The sequence below is a fragment of the Erithacus rubecula genome, assembly GCF_903797595.1.
Source record: "Erithacus rubecula genome assembly, chromosome: 5".
NCBI classification, from domain to species: Eukaryota; Metazoa; Chordata; class Aves; order Passeriformes; family Muscicapidae; genus Erithacus; species Erithacus rubecula.
Genome location: NC_136687.1, coordinates 42,399,777 through 42,419,327, shown reverse-complemented (window position 1 = coordinate 42,419,327; position 19,551 = coordinate 42,399,777). Strand labels below are relative to the sequence as shown.

The 19,551-nt window shown below is 38.2% G+C and overlaps 1 protein-coding gene across 7 annotated transcripts in view; it reads right to left on the bottom strand.

Annotated features, from left to right (window-relative positions):
* Nucleotides 1-19,551, bottom strand: part of SH3D19 (SH3 domain containing 19) — a 93,406-nt gene that overhangs the window by 39,164 nt on the left and 34,691 nt on the right. Inside the window, exons 3-8 of one of the 7 annotated variants that reach the window (XM_079305379.1) lie at nt 13,897-13,937; nt 7,379-7,419; nt 6,449-6,491; nt 5,055-5,202; nt 4,639-4,837; nt 3,052-4,047 (exon numbers count right to left, since the gene is read on the bottom strand). In XM_079305379.1, the coding sequence (XP_079161505.1) occupies nt 3,052-4,047; nt 4,639-4,837; nt 5,055-5,202; nt 6,449-6,491; nt 7,379-7,394 (1,402 nt within the window). In that variant the 5' untranslated portion in view covers nt 7,395-7,419; nt 13,897-13,937. Of the gene's footprint in view, nt 1-3,051; nt 4,051-4,638; nt 4,838-5,054; nt 5,203-6,448; nt 6,492-7,378; nt 7,422-10,830; nt 10,855-13,896; nt 13,938-19,551 lie in introns of those variants that run through there. The other 6 variants (XM_079305376.1, XM_079305378.1, XM_079305374.1 and 3 more) reach the window with 6 other exon arrangements.

The window sequence follows — 19,551 nt, the reverse complement described above, 5'->3', positions numbered from 1 at the left end:
ATTTTCAGAGCCAGTGTTGTTCTTGCAGACACTCTGTCAAGACATTGCACAGTATTAGTTATTCAGGGTACAGGATATGATCTTGAACTCAAAAATGTCAGCAAAAATCTGGAATTAGTCCTAATTTTACAGTATAATAAAGTCGTAATACTGCCATACCTTTTTCTCTTTAGTAGGCAAGAAGTGATTGCAGTGCAGATGACATTTTATTGAATGAAGAAAATCACGGGCATCTTAAGATGACTTAAGAAGTCAGGAAACTATTATATGAATAATTCCTCTTTAACCATGAGGATAGAAAGCATTTTCTTTTTAATTAAATGTAGAATGACACCTGGGGCACCAACCAGAAAGAGTAAGAATGACACTTATCACTTCATCATGAAAGCTGTTTTTCTCAGGTGATTTTAATTTGTGATCACTCGACCTCCGATTTAAAGGAAGAATTAATAATGTTAGAGAATTTTTCAAGGTTGGAGGCAAGTCTGTCTTATAGTGTGCATAGCTAAAACATTACTTTTTTATGCATTTTCAAAATGTAAATATTCTTTTTTCTTGCCTAGTAATCAGAACAGGTACATTTTCCTTCTATTTGTTACATTTATTAATCAAAATAAAATTACTGAAATGACAGAAGTTTTACCCTAATCAGCTTTTCTTCTAAAACCATCCACATGTATAGTACCTATTCCATGACCCTAGTCTCCAGACACGATGATCATGCCTCTGTTCCCACCTAGACACCATCAGTCATACATTTCCTTGATGTAAATACAAAACACCTCTCCAGTCACCCTGTACTCCTGCTTCCTTTCAGTTTTAGTGATATTTTTGCAGTGTTCCTGGAATCTGTCAGCCCAAGAAAAAATAGACTTGCATCCATGTTGAAATAATCACCTTTCCTGCAGGATCTTTAGTGGTCTTATTTTCACTACTTTTATAAGCTCCCCTGAGAACTGTATGTCTGTATGTACTAATCTTAGCAATTTAAAACTTTAAGGGAACTTTCTACATCTACCTTGGAGCTTTTATGACAATACAGAGGAGATAACAAATTGGAAGTTCATGTGACAGTATAATTCACGAACCGTGAAGAAATTTCATTTGTTAACCATCATTAATATTAATTTACTGTGACAACTACACAGCATCTACATTTCTCTTTTGTTAAAGTTAAGGTGACAAATGATGTGTGGTGGGTCAATCCTGGCTGGATGACATGTGACCCCCAAAGCTACTCTATCACTCCACTACAAAGAACAGGGAGAGAAAATGTAACAAAATGCTCTTGGGCAGAGATAAGAGCAGGGAGAGACCATTCACCAGCTACCATCATGGACAAACAGACTTAACTTGGAGAAACATTACTTGACTTTATTAGCAATCAGATCAGAGAATGATAATGAAAAATACATCCAAATCTTAAAAACATCTACTCTCACCTCTCCCCTCTTTCCAGTCTCAACTTCAATTGCAAGTCTTCAACTTGCAATTTTCTCACCTCCTGTGGAAACTGAGGTGGACAGGGAGGTGGCTTCACCTGCAGATGTAGAGAACTTCAGCTTCAAACCTGGGAGACACCTAGCTAAGAGGAAGGACATCCTTTTATGTTGTGGCGAGACAACAAAGAGCTGCCTCATGGGAACTAGTATGTTAACCAGTTTATTACAAATAAGCTGTTGCTCTTGGTTTTCATATATGGTATGCTGGCTGTCAGCTACATACGGCTCTGTTCCTTATCCTCGTTATTGATTAGATCCTGTATCCTCCAACCCATATGTATATCTCCATGCTTTCCAAGTTTCGATGTATTTGGAGGTTGCCTTTGTACCATGCGGTTTCTACATTTGTCATTTTTACATTAGAAGTCTTTTGGTTTTGGCAACTCCATTGTTCCCACCTCTCTATTTATTCTGCAACAGACTCCCTGGCTGGCCTAGTCCTGTTATGGCCGCCTGCAGTGGCCATAACCCCCTGCCTGAAGCAGCACAGGGGGCTGAAAACAGGGGCTGTGGTCAGTTTATTATACATTGTCTCTACTGCTCCCTTCTCATCACAGGACGACTTCCCACACTCTTACCCTATTTCAACATGGGATCTCTCCTACTCTGTCGGACATGGGGGAAGGTTGTGGAAGCTTCTCAGAAAAGCCACCCCCTCCCAACAGTAGATTTCCCAATACTAAAATCTGGCCACACAAACCCAATAGGTGAGGTTTAAAAAAAAAACTAAAATCACAGCTAGTTCCTTAAATAAGCATTTTGTACGTCACACCCTCTGCTTTAAAACAGAATTATCCCTGGATTGTAGTGGGGCTGGTGAACTAAACCAGACGTCTGGAATATTAAGAGGGCAAAACCTATGCTATAAAATGTAATCACAGCCCAACACCCACCTGTGTTTTAAACTACTTAAAACAGGACTAAAAAAAATTGTCTAATAGTATCAAACAAGGCTTATGAAACGAATGTAGTTCTAGTAATCGATCTGTCCACATGAAATAATTATTTTCATTTATTAAGAAACCCCTGAAGCTGTAGTTGTGTTACCAGAATGCAGTCACATGACAAGACAGACAGGAGAGAGAAAATAAATAGGCATTGGTGAGATGGACAGACCACCCCAGTATGTTGGATCGTGAGTGCTCCTATATGCCACAAACACTGCTCCTTCAGATGACTAGTTTCCACTACTGAACTTAAGGCATGCAAATAAATTAGTCACATTAGACGGTGAGAGATAAGTTGTCCCAAGTTCCCAGAGACAACTGGGACACATTCTGGAAGTGACAAGTAGCATATAACATCAAGTCTTTTATCATTATTTTAGTAATCATGTAATATATCCAGCAAACAAGTTCTGAGATTTATCTAGTCTTGAAACCTCCTGTGTCTCAAAATCCATGTAATTTGATAATGATCTTGACACAATAGAAAAACGAAAGTTCCTTACACACATACAAACCCCAACAAGACAAGTAGATGTAATTCACACAGGATACACCTGCAAAGAATAGCCATAGTGACAGTTTAATTTTTTTTTTCTTTTTACCTGCTGTAGCTTCAGAACTGATGCCATCTTTAACTACAGAAACTGGATTTAGCGGCAAAACATCATCATCAAAACTGATCAGATCTCCTTCCACATCTAGTTTATTTTGCAAAGCAGGTGCTGAGGAGTTGCCTGCAGGGGACAATTCCCCCAGAGATGTTAAAACTTTTTCTTGGGCAGATAGAGAAGGCTGTGGAGGAGCAGCAACTGGTTTTAGGGAGGCCAAAGAAAGGGAAAGATCTTCTGAGTAACATGACTTTTTAGGAACAAGAGGCCTTGGAGCAGGAACAGGAAATCTCTTCTGTCCATTGCTGTTTTCTGCAACTGATCCACTCCTTGCATCAAGAACATCACTATTGCTACTTTTGACAAGGCTGGGTTTTGGTTTCTTAGGCAGTTCAGGTTTGGTTATAACACTGCTCCCAACTATTTCAGGCTGAGGCTGCAATTCTTTGAAAGGTATTGATTTGCTTTCAGTCCATGTATCCCACTCTTCTGAAATTCTGTCTACCCCTGGCTTTGGAGCAATCACGGGCTTCTTTGTAGCAACAGATCTTGGGACAAATGAACGGGGGGCAATTTCTGGCTTTTTGGATGATCCTGAAGTATTATTAATGCCTTGGGATTCAAAAACTTTGATCCTTGAAACAAAATTGTTTTGGCTGCTTTCTGTACTCATGCTGTGTATCACCATATGCTTGTCTAGTAAGCTGTCTTCATCTAGAAGAGGTGACTGCTGAATTGGAGGTTGCTGCTGTTTTGCAGTAGACTGGTTCACTTCTTCTTCATTGTCTGTCTTACTTTCAGTACTTTTGACCACAGGTCTGAGATTGCTTCTTGATCTTGGCTTTGGCACAGGACGTATCACAGCACTGGGATTTACTTGGCACCTCTGACTTCCATGATTTTCAAAGATCATTAAAGGATTCTCATATTTGGCAGGAGAGTTACCCTGAAGAGATGCAGGAGGCCTAGGAGGTCTAAGAGGACTCTGCCCTGCTAACAGAAAATAAAAGGTTTTACTTATCCATTCCAGAATATTTAATTTGTGTTGTTTTTTGACAGACATCAGGTATGGCTTTCATTGAGAAATCCACTGGTGCTTGTAAAAATACAGTTCTGTTCCTAAAAAGATTAATGGAAAAATATACAAATTTTAGCTGAAGATTGCTGAAATGCATATCTACAAGTTGAGCTCAAAACCTCCTGATAATTTGCCGTATTGAGGAGCATGCAAACAAAACCCAGACCAAAGAAGAGTACAGTAGCTTCCCCAGCTTGGTTTGCATGCTTTTCAGTCAGAATGTATGCAGTGCTGCTGTTTTTTGGTAAGGTATCTGAGCTCCTCTGACCCCAAAGTTCTGACTGTCATTTTGGCTGAGCTGAAGAAAACTTTCAAGATTTAATGATACTCTGAATGCAATAGTAGCTTTTCAGAAGAAAGGATTTTTACAGAAATTTATAGTAGCAATAATTCACAGAAATTTAACTGTTATTCATATTAAATCCTGCACAGGCCAAAAATAAAGTGCATCTTCAGGAGACAGAGTAAGGTTTTCACCACAGAGAAATTCAAACCAGCCTCACCTTGACAGTCTGATTCCCAGTGTGTAGACACACTAGTTTTTACATTACTTCCTGGCAAATGGCTGATTAGCTCCTCTGGAAAGTCAGTTTGTGTTGCAGAAGTAGTGGTTTGTCTAGAAGCAGCAGCATTATTGTTATTTGTTGTATTGACTTGCACTTGATTGATTTCTTTTATCACCTGCTCATATGATGGTGGAAGCTACAAAACAGAGATAAATATTAAGGTACATCCCGATATGATGCTTAAAAAAATTGGCATATTAATTAAAAAAATACTAAACTAACAGATACAGAGGAAAAGAACACTGTTGTAATCTTCTACTCAATGTGATGAAAGTCTGAGCAAGCAAAAACTGTTCCTAATGAGCTTTCTATGTTTGTTAATCAAACAATACCTCATGTAAATTCACACTCACCTCAGCTGGAAGATGTTCATTTCTCCTCCACTGAGCATGAGATGAAGCAGAAAGGAATCCCAATCCTTGAGGAGTGACAGGACTTGCACCTGGAAACCAGGAGGATGGTCGGAGGGGTTCAGCAGCAACTATTGTAATTTCAGGACGCCTGGAAATGGAGGCAAAGGGGAATAATTACCTAAAACATTTACAAATAGTTCTTTTAAGTATAACAGACCAAGGTTTTCTCAGTACAGGAAATAAAAGTAGCTCAGAGTTTTTTTGATTTAACTAAAGGTGTCTCTCCATGATTTAAAAGAAACTTACCTGACCTTTCTAACAAACACTTAAGCTTCCATTCAAAGCTCCTAATTAAATCTCTTAGCCAAAAAGTAAGTTTATTGGCTTCAGTGAAGTAATTTAAATGCTCAAAGTAATTAAACATAAGTGTAACTCAATTAGATGGCAGAAGTCTTAGTCTTCACAGGATTATGAGAACTAATCATATGCTTGCCTTTAGCCAGCTACAATCTGAAAACAGTAGGGTAGTTAAAACTGCTTCTTGGCTAGATACCTAAAAACTTGTGTATCCTCGGACCCCAAGGGAAACCTTCCAGGGTGCTAAAGTGGGGCAGAGCAAGCCTCACAAGGCCTCTGGGACACGGGCTATTTGCTTCCATAACCCAGGACTACAGAGACTTCTGTGAGAGTAAAGGACCCACAGGTAGCACCCCTGGTTTATCACTTTAACAGCTCTTTCAGAGCATCAGCTGCAGGGGTGGCCCATGCTCCCAGGCCATGGTCCCTGCAGCATCATTGATCCACCCAAAATCTCACTAAACTTTCACTTTGAAAGGGACTACGGTGAATAGACAAAGCATTTGCTACAGAAGCTTCTGTCTGCTAAAAGAAAGAAAAAAAAAGAAAGAAAAAAAGCTTCAGAAGAATAAATTCTAAAACCATTTAAAAAACAATTTATAAAAATAAGGGTACAGTTTCTCACATCTACAATACTGGTAGACTCAGTTCACCAGCCATCCAGGTTGGTGACCTCCTTTCTCAATAACCTTTGAGAAACTGAAAGAAGGCTTGAAAGTGTCCTTATTTTCATTGTGAAGTGATCCCGCACATACATGTTAGTAAAATAAAACAGTTCTGCAGAGGTTTGATGGTTAGTTGTATTCCCTTTTTGAGGACACATACAGAAATTAATGAGAGAATTCCTCAAACTCTTAATCTATTGTGCTTAAAAATCAAAGCATTTCATTTTTTTTCCAAGTCTACTCTAAACATACTAAGGAGAAAGAGAAGGAAAAAAATAAACTAGAGGAGAAAGGCATAAAAAGCAATACTGTGACACAATCTATCAAGTTTTACAGTAACACCTATGTGCAATATAAATAACAGCATCATACCTTCTATCCCTCTGTTGATCACTATGGCTAGAGGTCCGAGAAGCTATACAAAGAAAAGAAACAAAAGTTTTCAAGAGGTTAAAATATACTGTCACAACAATGTGAGGATAATAGCCCTTACCAATCCACTACCAATGAAATGCAGAAAATAGAGCCTTTCATCCTAAATCCCAGATTATAAAATGAGCCAAGTTTAAAACAACACTATTTGTATTAAGTATGAGAAGTCTTTTAAAATATTCAGAGTGGAGTTTCATAATCATTTTAAGTCTCTCTATGTCCAAGTTACCACCAAGAGAGATGGTCCTGTCCTGTCTTCTTCATTCCCACACCTTCCTATATTCTGCATTGTGGGGACCCTAGAGATGAAACTTCTTTTCCTTTCTTTAAAATGATACATGAATTAAACAAAAAGAAGTGTTAAACATAGCAGCTTTTCCTTTTGATGGATAATTTCTGAGATGTGTTCTTTAATCTTATTTAATGTCTCTGCTTGTTTTATAGAAGGGGAAGGTACTAAGGCACAGAACCCAAAAAGATATTTCACCTTCCTTCATGTAAAAAAAACCCCAAACAATAACTACATGTTCTCAACTAGATACTTCTTGAAGTTTAAATCATTTGTGGATTAAGAGCCAGAAACATTTTTATTTTCTAACCATGAGTTTTAAGTTACATAAAATAAGCAAATCTTAATTTTTCTGGTTTTTGCCTTATTTACATTCAAATAATTTTTCTCAATGGCCACATTGCATTTTCATTTGGATTTCTTTAGAGAGAAAAGCAAATTATCCAAGTGATAAATTTTTTGCATAGCAAGTGCAATTTAAGGAAATGGTAGCATCTTATTGTGCAACATCACAGCATTGTTGGCCAAAATCAGCAAAGCATACTTGATTGAAGAGTTGCAGAGTGTTGTGTCAGACATACCTCTTCGACAGGGCATTTTGGATGTGCACTATTCATGAGTGCTAGAGGAAAAAAAGAAGGGGTTACAGAAGACAAAGAGGAGGTGAAGGAGAATAAACAAGGCTTCAGAGTGCCAGAGGTCATGATCAAATGGGTTAGTCATGCAAGGGTAGTGCATATGCCACTGTTGTAAAGGGATAACTGTAATATCTATTCACAACATAGTGTCCTAAAAAATGAAAATAAAAATACATTTTATTTCTAGTTGCATGCCAATTTTGACAGTGGTGATTTTGAAGTTTTCCTTGCAATAAATTAACCATGAAGAATATAACTGAACATGGAAATGTCCACAGTACAGCTCAACAAGGAAACACGGTGGGAATGAGCAGAGTGAAATCAAATCTCTTTGAATGCTTTTTTCTAGTTTAAAATTCTGGTTTATTTGGGTCCTTTTTCTTCCTTCCAAAAATAATAATTTACAATGAGGACTTGATACAGGTGCAAAGAAGTTGGGATCCCATAATTTATACTCTTACCTACCACAGAGGTATGGGCAGGAAGGTTGATCCCAGCAAGAGGCATACCTCAAATAATTTCACATCTAAATCAGTTCTGTAAAAATTGTTTAACTAAGTAAATATGCACCTCGCTTTCACTTTCTTCTTCAGAGATCTCAACACAGCACTGATCTAATACACGCATCAGAGGAAAAAAACCTAAACTGACTCAAATCAAATCCAATATTACTTTTGCAAAGATGATGGAAAAAAGTGTTCTTTTGGTAAATGTAGTCAATACAACTACTGTTTGGGTTATAGCACAGTTCTAATGATAAAGGGAGGAGAAATAAAAGCTAATTAAAGAGGAATGTAAAACTGAATTGATAAACCTGTCACCTTATTTCACTATTTCTTAATTTCCGGATAAATTCTACAAGCTCTTTCTTCCTGTGAGACTCTAAATGTGCTTCTATTTACCAAAGTTATTAAACAGGAAAAACCTAAAAACCATTTAAAGACCTTTTTCCTTTCTTAGCATAGGCAAAAAAAACCCCAAACATCCAGTGAGGTACCTAAGTAACCCATCAAGCTCCAAAATTCAAGTAAACAAATAAACTCTCTTGAAAACAACATATTTAAAATATTTATATAAAAATAACTTTACTAGTTTATATATATGTATAAGCATGTCTTCTTGAAAGGACTAATATATGTATATTTTCAGAATGTACACATTTTTCTGGAAAAAATATCTCTCAAGCATTAATGAAATCAAATTATTTCTATGTATATACAAACAATTAATATAAACATTTACTTTTTAATGACACTGACAAAGGTCTTCCCTTCTTCTGTCAACATCTTCTCTACTTTGACTGTAACATTATTTTGCAACCACACTTTTAGAACATATTTTGTTTTGGAAGCTCTTAAGAGGATTTAAATCTACAGTAGAAACAGAGATAAAAGCTACTGCATCTTCTGCTCTCAGGCATTCCACAAATGCTATGGAAAAGAAAATAGAAACTTTCTAAATAATCCTTGTCCCTGACTTGCACAGCTTTTATTCCTTCACTACTCCAAAGAAATTAATTTAAATTAAAAAGTGCATGAAAGAAGACATGAATTGCTAAATATTGTACACACCTGACTTAAAAAAAACATAAGAAAAAAGCCTGCAGCTATTTTTCTGGCCTTGTGGTTTTCGATCCTTTAAGTCCATTCTTCTTTCCTTTTGTGTATTGTCTTGAAAAATATACTATTAATTTTCCCCTCAGATTTCAAATTAAGAAAGTTTTAAGACTGAAAAAAAGCTCTCCTACATCAAGGGAGTCAATGACAATTGAAAACAGTTAGCTTCACAACTTCAACAATAAGAAATGCTCAGGGTGAGTACGACTAGTATTTCCAGAAGCTTATGCTTAGGAATATTGAATTAAAACAAGCAAAGCAGTTTCACTAGGGGAAAGAGACAAAAATCTCAGTGTATAAAAACCTCACTTTTTCATATAACTTTACTGACCGGGGGTGGGAGGGGGGACGGCGGCTGGGAATCAAATCAACTCATACCATTGTCACTATTAATTTCTGTTAGTGTCAATGAGGCACTTTATTAGCTAGTCAGTGAGGCATCTCATTATCATCTCATACTGTAAACAGAGGGCAGATCAGTGACTTATAGATTCCTCTTTTGTACATATTTCTCAGAACTGTTTAGTGGGCTTTTCCCAATTATTTTTAAAGGTGTGGAGGCAAAGGGTATTCTATTTGTGCTGCACACTTACGTTTCAAATTTTTTCCTCTACTGTCTCTTCTCAGGGTCCTACTTTTCAAGTGTACTTAATATGTCATTTGTATTTGAAAAACATACAGATTATGGTGCAGGGGGTTTTTTAAGCTATGGAATCAAAATGTCATATAATCGTGGTTGTATAAATACAACAACCATTATACCACAAACCCATAAACTTCGATGCTACAGACAAACCGGTGGTAACGGAAGTCTGACATGCAGATTTGAGCCTTTGGAAGAGAGCTGGGTTAGAAATTGCAGTCTTTCAGGCAACTTTTTAAGGCAACACAAAGAAAACTGAAGTTATCAAGGATCTGCTCAGAGGTAAGGTTCTATTGTGAGCACTGAGTACTCCCACAGTTTATACACTGTATAACAATATTTGTGTGGTTCCATTAACAAACCTCTATGAAATACTAAACAGTTTTGTCATTGCAGAGTGTTTTAAAAACAAGTCTAATTTTGCATTAAAGATTGGAAAGACAGCCTCAGATAGGCCAAGCCTTTCTGCAACAAAGACATGTGCTAATATTTAAAAACACACCTTCATTCAATGCTTTCTAAAACCAGGCTAGACATTTATTTCAAATCTACGAAATACAGAGACTATTAGATTAAGAATCTATTTGTTTCACTATATAGATGCTTAGGAATAAAGGTTATTTATTATCTCAAGGAAGGCCTCAAGGTTGGGCCAAGTAATGCAGTTTGAAGAACTGAAAGAGGCCATGCCTGCAGTTGTTGAAATATCAAAGGTGTTACATGACTGCAGAGATCCTTCTTCAGGGAACACTAAAACAATCAGATAATTCTCAAGCCACCAGAAAAAAGAGCCTTCATTTCACCCAACATCTGATTAGACTATTTCTGTATGGAAAGGTTGTGAATAAAAGATGTTGATGCATGTCTGTTTTCTCCCAAATTGTTTCTTGGCACAAGGGGGAGGCCTTGCTCCTTTTCTGGTTCTTTTTCCAGGCACCTCAAGGAAATATCAGATTGACATTACAGGTAGGTTAATTTAATGCCTGAATGTAGCTAAAGAGATGGTGATGTCCAATTCCCCTTCCAAACAGATTTTTGATTCTCCTTGAATGAACATTAGCACTTATTTGACCCCATGGTGAGCTCACAGTGATAAAAAATCTGCCATCTGTAGAGTTTTTGTCTCACTTTACCTCCCTGGACCTGCTCAACTCGGGCTCAGATCACCAGCAGCACAGGGGAAGGAACATGCCACCCCCAATAGCAATCTCTTTCCTGCCTGTTTCCTGGCTCCAGCGCTTCTTTGTGCAACTTCAAGGAGGGAACGGATTAAAAAAAAAAAAAAAAAAAAAAAAAAAATCTAAGAGGGTAACAGGGATTCCTCTTCCCATCCCCAGGGTAGTCCTCTATACTCTTTTCACAGCTAATCTAACTGTTAGACATAGAGGCTGGCATTGCTGCTGAATAAAATCTTCATAATTACACCCTTAGAGCAAGCCTGTAGTTTTACTCAAATTTGACAATCATGATTTAAGAAGGCACTTCATTCCTTCCTACACCTTTCCTTGGGCTGTATGTTCCTGTCTCTGCACCATTCTCTACATTACGCCAGCCCAAATATTTGTGCAGATGGGGAAGAGAATGAGGTCAGGGAATTCATCTGATAGGGAAAAAGTGGAAGCCAAAAGAATCTAGGAAGCCCCCAGGCAAAAACAAACAAAATGAAAAACAAAAGACACAGCCAAAACTGGCTGCAAAACTGCCAAATGGAAAGTCACAGCTTCAGAGTGCATATAAGCTGTTATGCATCCTTCATTTAGCCATGTATTTACTTAGGAGAGAAAGAGAATAGAAAAAGACTTGCTTCTGTAGCCCTGCTTCCTAACAACATCCGGGTCTGGAAGAGTGAAAAAGCGAGTGAAAACATTTTTCGTTCCCCTTTGTCTCACTGCTGGAGCATTTGGCTTGCCTCTTTCTGCTTTCTTTGGCATTTTAGCGCACATTTTTTTTGTGCTGCCATCAATGGAAATAATTTCACTGATTTCAGTGGCAGTTGGATAAGAGGGGTGTGTCCGGGCTGAGACCACCATTAAAGACCCTGGGGTAACTTTTTAGGAGTTGAGATCAAAACATTACTTCTGAGCAGATCTCATGTTCACATGCTTGCTTCCTTCAAATTACATTGGACTCACTTTTCTGAACCCTATGGATCAGTCAAAGAATTGAAAACCACACCGTCTTTCTATGTGGAGTTGTGGTCAGAGTGCCAAAGGAAAATAAACCCTGTTTCTCTCTGGCCACAAGAAATGGAGAGACTTATCAAACAAAGTGATATACAGCACTGTCCACAGGTGGGTAAACTGAAACCCTGGACATACTTATGTTTCTTGAAAATTTGAGAGTAAGAGCCCAAAAAATCAGGAATTAAGAAAGACAGATTTCTAACTCTGTTTAGGAAATACACTTGTCCAGTGAATCTCATACTTTTTTCAGATTAATGGCAAGGGGAGTTAGGAATTATTCAGTGTCCATTGTAATATAGGTCCATCCTAACAGCACTGGGTACTGGTGTACAAAACCCCCTAGTTTTATGTACAATGCCTTGCTATGTTGTACTGGGGTGACTTTGTCATATCGAATTGCATCCCAGTTTGTCCGTAGCTCAGAAATAAGTTTTGTACCTTTAAGGCTGGCTTTGAGGGTGAAAGGGGGTGGGGGGAAGAAGCAGCAGTGGAATGTCTGAGGTGGCTGTTTTTCAAAACATAAAAATAGGAATTCCATCATTTCTTCTCCTGGACAGCCACTGTGGTGAACAGCTCTCCTTTGCTTTTAGTTAGTTTTTCACTCACTAAAGCAGAAAAGTTCCCTGGAAAGCTTTTCTTCCTTTTTTTCCCCTAGAATTATTTGAACTTGCTCTGGACTGGGCAGTGGATTTTCCAGTGCCGAAGGGACTGAGAACAGACTGAGCTGAGCTAACACCACAGATGACAAACTTTGAGTTTGTCATCTCTTCAGAGCAGCAAAAAGTTTCATTGTTCGGTATTGTTTTTTTGTGCTGGGCAGTGTTTTGCCTGTTGAATATGCAGGTTTTTCCTTCTTCTCTGTGAGGAAATTTCTTTCTGAACCGGTTGGGGGAGGAGCCACTTGGGTTTGCTTCCTGGGGGGGCCCTTTGGAGATTTTCTTACAAATTTGCCCTAAACCAGGACATATGTACATGGATATTATTTTGCTAGGTTATTATCTAAATAATTCAAATGGTACTTACATTTCATCATAGTTATTCATATAAGTAAATAACATGAGCCACACCTTCTTGACTGGATTTTTACATGACTATGCCTCAAAACAAAGAATCCCTTGCTACTACATTTTCAAAAACATAGATCTAAAATGCTTAATGATGTCTTAGATGATGTCTCAGTTTTGTTCAGACCACCTAAGTCACAGTACCTTACCAATTTTTGACTCCACCCACAGAAGGCCCTCCATAATCTGGTGCTCTCTGTTTTCCAGTTTCCATCTGTGACAGCAATAGCATAAATAAAGTGTTGTACTTTAACAATAGCATCATGCAGACTTGCTCTGTGATGCCCTTTCACTACCTCCAATCTAATCCACAATAATGAGTCCCTGACTAATAGGTCCAGGAGAATATACTAATTTATTTTTTCCCATAGAAGAATCCTGAGAGTTGTTTCATTAATACGAAATTAAAGTCATGGGAAGAAACTAAAAGCATAAAATACCTTGAAAGATGTATCTGAAGAAACTCTCTGCCTGGAAATATACATCATGAGCAGGGAAAGGTGAAAAAGACTTAAATGCTGAAACCAGGGAAGAAGAATTTGGACTTCCATTAAAGCTTCATAAACAATCTTTTATTTTTCAAAACAAGCCCAGTACATGAGTCTAATTCTGTCCCTAGTACAGTGAATAAGCAGCTGCTGCAGATTTCTACTAAAATAAAACAATTTCTATTCTGTCAAATGAACTAAAAATTGGACACATCTAACCCAAGCTCTTCAGTGATGGATCACATCTGTGCACAGATGCATTAGTGCATAAATAAGAAAATGTTAGGAACTGGAAAGAAGAAACAAAAAGATGGTCTAAAAAGAAAGAGAAAGAAATTACAGCCCCTCATCTTTCTGCTCACTTACTCACAGTTACCTCATTTTCGCATACCAAGTTAAACAGTTACTAAAGAAAAGATGTATCAGTCTCAAAACATATAGTTCTCAAAAAGGAAAAGTAAACTTACATCTCCTGATTGCTGCTCTTATGGATGACAAAGGTCCTTGGCTTATTGAAGAAAAAAATATTAAAACATGGTTAATGTCTCAAATAGAAAACAATTAAGTAACATAATGAAAAAATTCCTCATATATTGTAAAGGGCTTGCCAAGCTTGTTTTTTCCCCTATGTTATCTTACAGGAATTTGTCCAAAACTCTTGAACTATACAACCATACCCAACCCCTTTTAATGAAAACCAGGTTACAGCTTGGCTACAAGACTCTGCAAAGATAGAAAGCCAATTATTAAATCCATTATTTTTTTCAATTCTGTCTTGAAGTTCACATTCGGTCTCATGTGTGTGTGCATATTCACAGATTATAAGCCTTCAATGACTTAATATTCTCGTAAATAAATAAAGGTTACACAGTGAAGTAAAAACCTACAACCCTTTTGCTAAATATTTTTTAAACAATTACTTAACAACTTGTCTTCCCTTCCAGTTGCGATAACATTTTTCAGTAATAAATTGGTGGGTGGGGTTAGGAAGACAACATGACCAAATATTTGTTGATACACAAGGACAGAAATATGTTTCCTTTTGCCAACTGGTTTCCTTAGTAAGACTAAGGCTTCTGATGTCTCTCCTCTGAATGTCCTTTTTAACAGATACAGCAGTCCCTATTATGTCTGCAACTAAAAATCAAATCTATTTTGTGATTGTCCTTTTCAGAAATGCTGCAATTTGAAGAACATGGTATTAATATATTTCCTACCACTTTGTGCTAAGCTACAATGGAATTAAAACAACACAAACAAACCAACCAACCAACCAGTTCAGTAAAGAAGGGTTTTTTCTCTTTTGAACACAAGAGATAAAAAATATTTATTGGTGAGAAGCCTTTGGAAGTGCTGAATTGACTTTTTAAAGGCTGAAAAGAAATAGACATTATCTGGCTCAAATCAATACAGTATCTAAACAACAAAATGAAGGTATATTAATCAAGTCTTTTCCAGAAACCTTCCAGCACCAGACTTCATCAGCAGGAATGTTAGTACAGGGAGTGCATTTTAAGTCTGTTGGTGGCTGCTGGCATGCAGCACACCAACTGTTTCAGGGCTCAGTTTAGCTCCATGGGCACATGATGGCTGCAATTACTCCAGAGTGATGAAGAGTGGGGGGATTTGGAGGAGAGAAGAAAGATGCAGTCAAAAAAGACATGGATGAAAAAGTTCTCCCTCTACAGTCATTCTGGAAACTAAGACTTAAAACAAATGCTGCTCTGACTGTGTCCCAGTCTGGGGTTTCTCCTTTGCCCCGAGATCACCCCAGAGGGACACGAAGGTGGTTCAAACCCTGGTTTTCTCTGAAGCAGCGGAAGAGAGATTGCTGGCGACAGTGTTTTCTTGTTCCAGTAATTGTTTATTATTTCTTATCTCTGGGACTTTTTGCCTGGCCAGCAGCGGTCTGCTCAGCCTGGCATCCATGGTGGAATCTGCCTGGTGAAGGCAGGGATTATCCTATATAGTTTGTATTACGTATTACATGTTTACAAAATTTTCCCAATACAATAAAATTTTATTAAATGGTCCAGCCCTGACCCCATCCAATCCAAGAGTGCCAACGTGTCACCCAGCATGGATGACATGGAGAAGAAGGAGGAAAAGGTGCCCATCCCCCAAATTCTCCATCTTGGCCACGTGACCCTTATCATAAACATTCAAAAAAACCTATTTATCTACGTTCTAACAATCTGATTTACACTTCACTAATTTTGGTAGCTTGTTTCCATTCTCTTTGTGCTGACAACTTCCCCCAGGGGTCAGAACTCAGCACCTGTGACACCAGGGTCTCACTCAGGAGCCTTTGAGACCCTTGCCAGGGGGGTTTTGAGACCCCCAAGGAGGCCAGGGGTACGCCCTGGGCTCCCACATGACTGAACTGTTTTCTGAAACAGTCTGGCTAGTTCTAGGATAAACAATTCCTATTTGTCTGGTTTCAGAAACAGCTCAAATGTTGCTTGGACCTGATCCACACTGCTCACAAAGCAGCTTTAGAAAACATTTCTATCAGTCATATTTCGCTGTGCATTTTTAGCAGAAAAGGGTTCTAATTTTCCTTCAAAGTATCCGATCATAACACAGCCTTATCTTTAAGAAACACTTTTAGTCGAGTTCCTCATAGAGGTACCCTGTGACTTTTCTCAGTTCCTTGTATCTCAAGTCTCTTTTGCATATTCATTTTTGAATCTTTATTCTTTTGCTTCCATTTCTCTGAATAACTACAATCTTTAGGATTTTAATCATATTTATTATCGGACAGGGAGAGGAATAAGACCAAAGTCTGGTAGTATGAATCTGAAATCTTCTGGAGCAGCAATAACTTATTATACAAAGATTTCAGAATTTATTTAAGTTTTATAGGCAGAAATTAGGAAATCTATGAAGTATGCACATTCAAGTATCAGAACAAAAGAACGAAAAGGAGCAAGTTCTTTCCTCCACTAACAAAAGCCCTTTGACCCATCACAATTTGCCTCAGAATCTGATAAACACTTCCACATAAAAGCAAGTACTTTTGGCTGGAAATAATAGGAGTCGTCATGTAGACACAAGTTCAAGCTTTTTATATGGCATAAGGTCCAAAAGGATACATAGAAATACTTTTTAAAATCAAAATGCAAAGAACAAAGAAGTAAAACCTTTAATGAAACCAACCTAGCAAAGTTGAAGAATGAAAAGATCAAGGGCAGCAAGGCAGCTGAAATATGCAACTATCCGTGATTTAGAACCCAGGATAATTCTATTAGAAAATTTATGAGCTTACAGGCAAAACCAGCTGTTAGAAGACAGTTTTTCTTCTCCACTTTCCATTAACAGGTCACTCATCGACAACCTTTTAGCAAAGCACTACATTTCCTACCCCCAGGAAAGTTTGATTCACATCTAGCTTACAATTATTTAAGCCCTTTAAAAACATGGAAATGACAGTAGACACCTTTTTTTTTTTTTGGACCCCCACGAAGCCATGCAAAGAAACTGCAAACTTTCTAACTTCATTATATACTAAACCCCAGTAATTTAAATAAGATGCTGTTCTTGGGGCAGCTGGTGATTTTACCCATACCTTATGCTGAGCCTATCTGTCCCTGCCCCACAGAAATCAATTCCTGGTCTCCTATTCTGTGTTGCGAAGAAAGAAGTGTTAAGGTTACGTTGCTCCACATGTTAATAACATGTTTTCACTCAAGCCATCCAAATAATTAATATAACCAAATCAAATTTAATTTTCCTATTTGTTGAGGTAGGAGCTGCAGCAATTACTATACTGTGTGGTCCTTGCCTCTTTTTCAGCTCCTCCTCCTGCTCGTACAGCACAGCAATGAACCAGAAGGCAGAAAAAAAAAATCCTCACAAACTCACATGCAAAGGAAAAATTAATCCATCCAAAACACAACTTGTCCCACAATTACATGAGAATACCCAAGGGGACAGTGTGACAATAACTAGCTGTGGGGGTGGGAGACAGCAGCTCCTGTGCCGCCCTGCAATGTACACAAGTGAAGTCCAAACACATATTGCTGGAAGAAAACCTTGCAGACAGCAGGAAGTTTCAAAGTGTTAAGGAATCTTATAAACAGTAGCAACAACAGCAGAGTCATTTCTAATACAGAATAACTAAAGATGCAAGCTAGTTCTCCTCTACCACCTCCACCCCTCACCCCTGCTTTTAGCATGCAGGAGTAGATAACCATAGCAACTCCTCTGACATCTGCACATTTATCCTAGACCTTGCTAACTGCTAATTTAAATCACAAACTTTGTTTCATTTCCGGCTAAGGCAGTAAGTTCGATGAGTTCCCCCTGCCAGCTCCTCAAAATCCACTTTGCACCCAGAACTTTGCACTCAGTAAGTTCAGAGGGGATCTGTAAGTTGCTGTGCCTGCTATGCTGAAAGCAGTTGGACACTTCAAATTTGGCAGTAATATCAAAAGGGTACTATGGGTCACCACTTCTGAAAGATAAAGAACCTGTAGTGGTGTGTTTCAAGTTGTTAAACACCTACTCATTCTTTCTGGTAGGCTGTGCTCTGAGTTTCAAAGACAGGTTTCCCAAATATAAATACTTGGGGAAAATGCTTCAAAAGCCTATTTCGGATCTGTACATTAGGTAAATAAAATTGCCACAAGGTAGACTAGGCAAAGAGTTGTAAACCGTTCAGTGGAGTAAGTGCACTTACTGTGCATAAACCATGGTTTCTCCCTCATCAGGGGCTTTGCTTCGACACTTCACTGACTGAGTATTGTCTCTCTTCAAAAACAATTTCAGTGCAGCTACCAGGTTTCTTGAAAGGCTGGTCCTGCAGGGTTGACTCCTGACCCAACACAGCAACTGCATGAGCATCACTCACCTTGGCAGCCCCCAAAGAGCAGAGAAGGGGAGGTGCTGTTTAAGTGGAATAAAACTGAAATCACATAGCCATCTCCAAGGGAGCAGGCAGGAAGCTGTGTCTACCCAGAGCAGGACAGCTGTCTAAGCCAAGAGGCCCAGAGGTTCTGGGCTATCCTTTCATCCACCCAGTCCTTTAGCTGGTTCAGGAGCAGCAGAATCTCCAGCCCAATGGAGGGTACCACATGGGCACATTCCCACAAGCTGACTGACTGTGAAGCAGCTTGGCTCATGAGTGCAAACAGGTAGAGGATTGATGGATTTTATTTGTCTCTGGAGATCACAGACAGGACTGGTTTTTGACTGTCCCCTTCCTGCATGTGAGCCTACCCACAACCATCTAGGGAGGGTCTCCCTTGGCTATCTACAGTCTTCTGCTCTACAGGTTGTGATACTGCTTGAGATAAAAAAAAGACATCCCAAGTTACTAGACTGCTTCATCATCTTTTTGCCATCTACTTCCACACCTTCCTATAGGCTTGCATGGGATTCTCAGCAAGAACTGAATAGACCTTCATATCTCCTGCTCCTTTTATCAGAACTAGAACCTTTACTTTATTTACCTAAACTAACATAACAATTAATATTCTACAGGAAAACTGATTGCACTTTTTTCATACATTAGTCTAGACATACATAAAAGCCTTAAGGGGGAAAAAAGCCAACAAAAATAATGAAAAAGAGTCATCAGTTGTTCCAAAAAATTAATATTCTGAACCATCTATTCCAAGGTCTCAAAATGTATTCCTTATGTCAAGTTCTATGAAGCTTTTCATAAAGTATCAGTCCTTAGGTTCATATACCCGTGTAAAAGTTAAACATATGTGCAATTGTGATGGTTGTTGACCCTACTTTGTATTCACACACAGAGCAAAAAGAATTAAAATGTTGCTATTTTTAATGTCTTGTGACTTCTTGGAATGTGAGCCAAGAATTTAAAATAGCTCATGCTGAAACTACTGTAAGGCAAAACACTAGTTTAATAAAAAGCATCATATATTCCTCTCAGTTACTTTAGAAATCATGCCATCTTTTTAACAGCTAGTGTACTACACTGCAACATTCTAAAAACTTATTAGAAGACATTATTTCAAGCACAAAATGTTTAAATGTCACCTAAATTATTTCACTGCAGACTGGATTACATAAAGATGATAATAATTTTATAGCTAAATTAGGGGTGATGCAAATGATCAGATTTACCACCACTGCAGGCGAGAGACAGACTTACT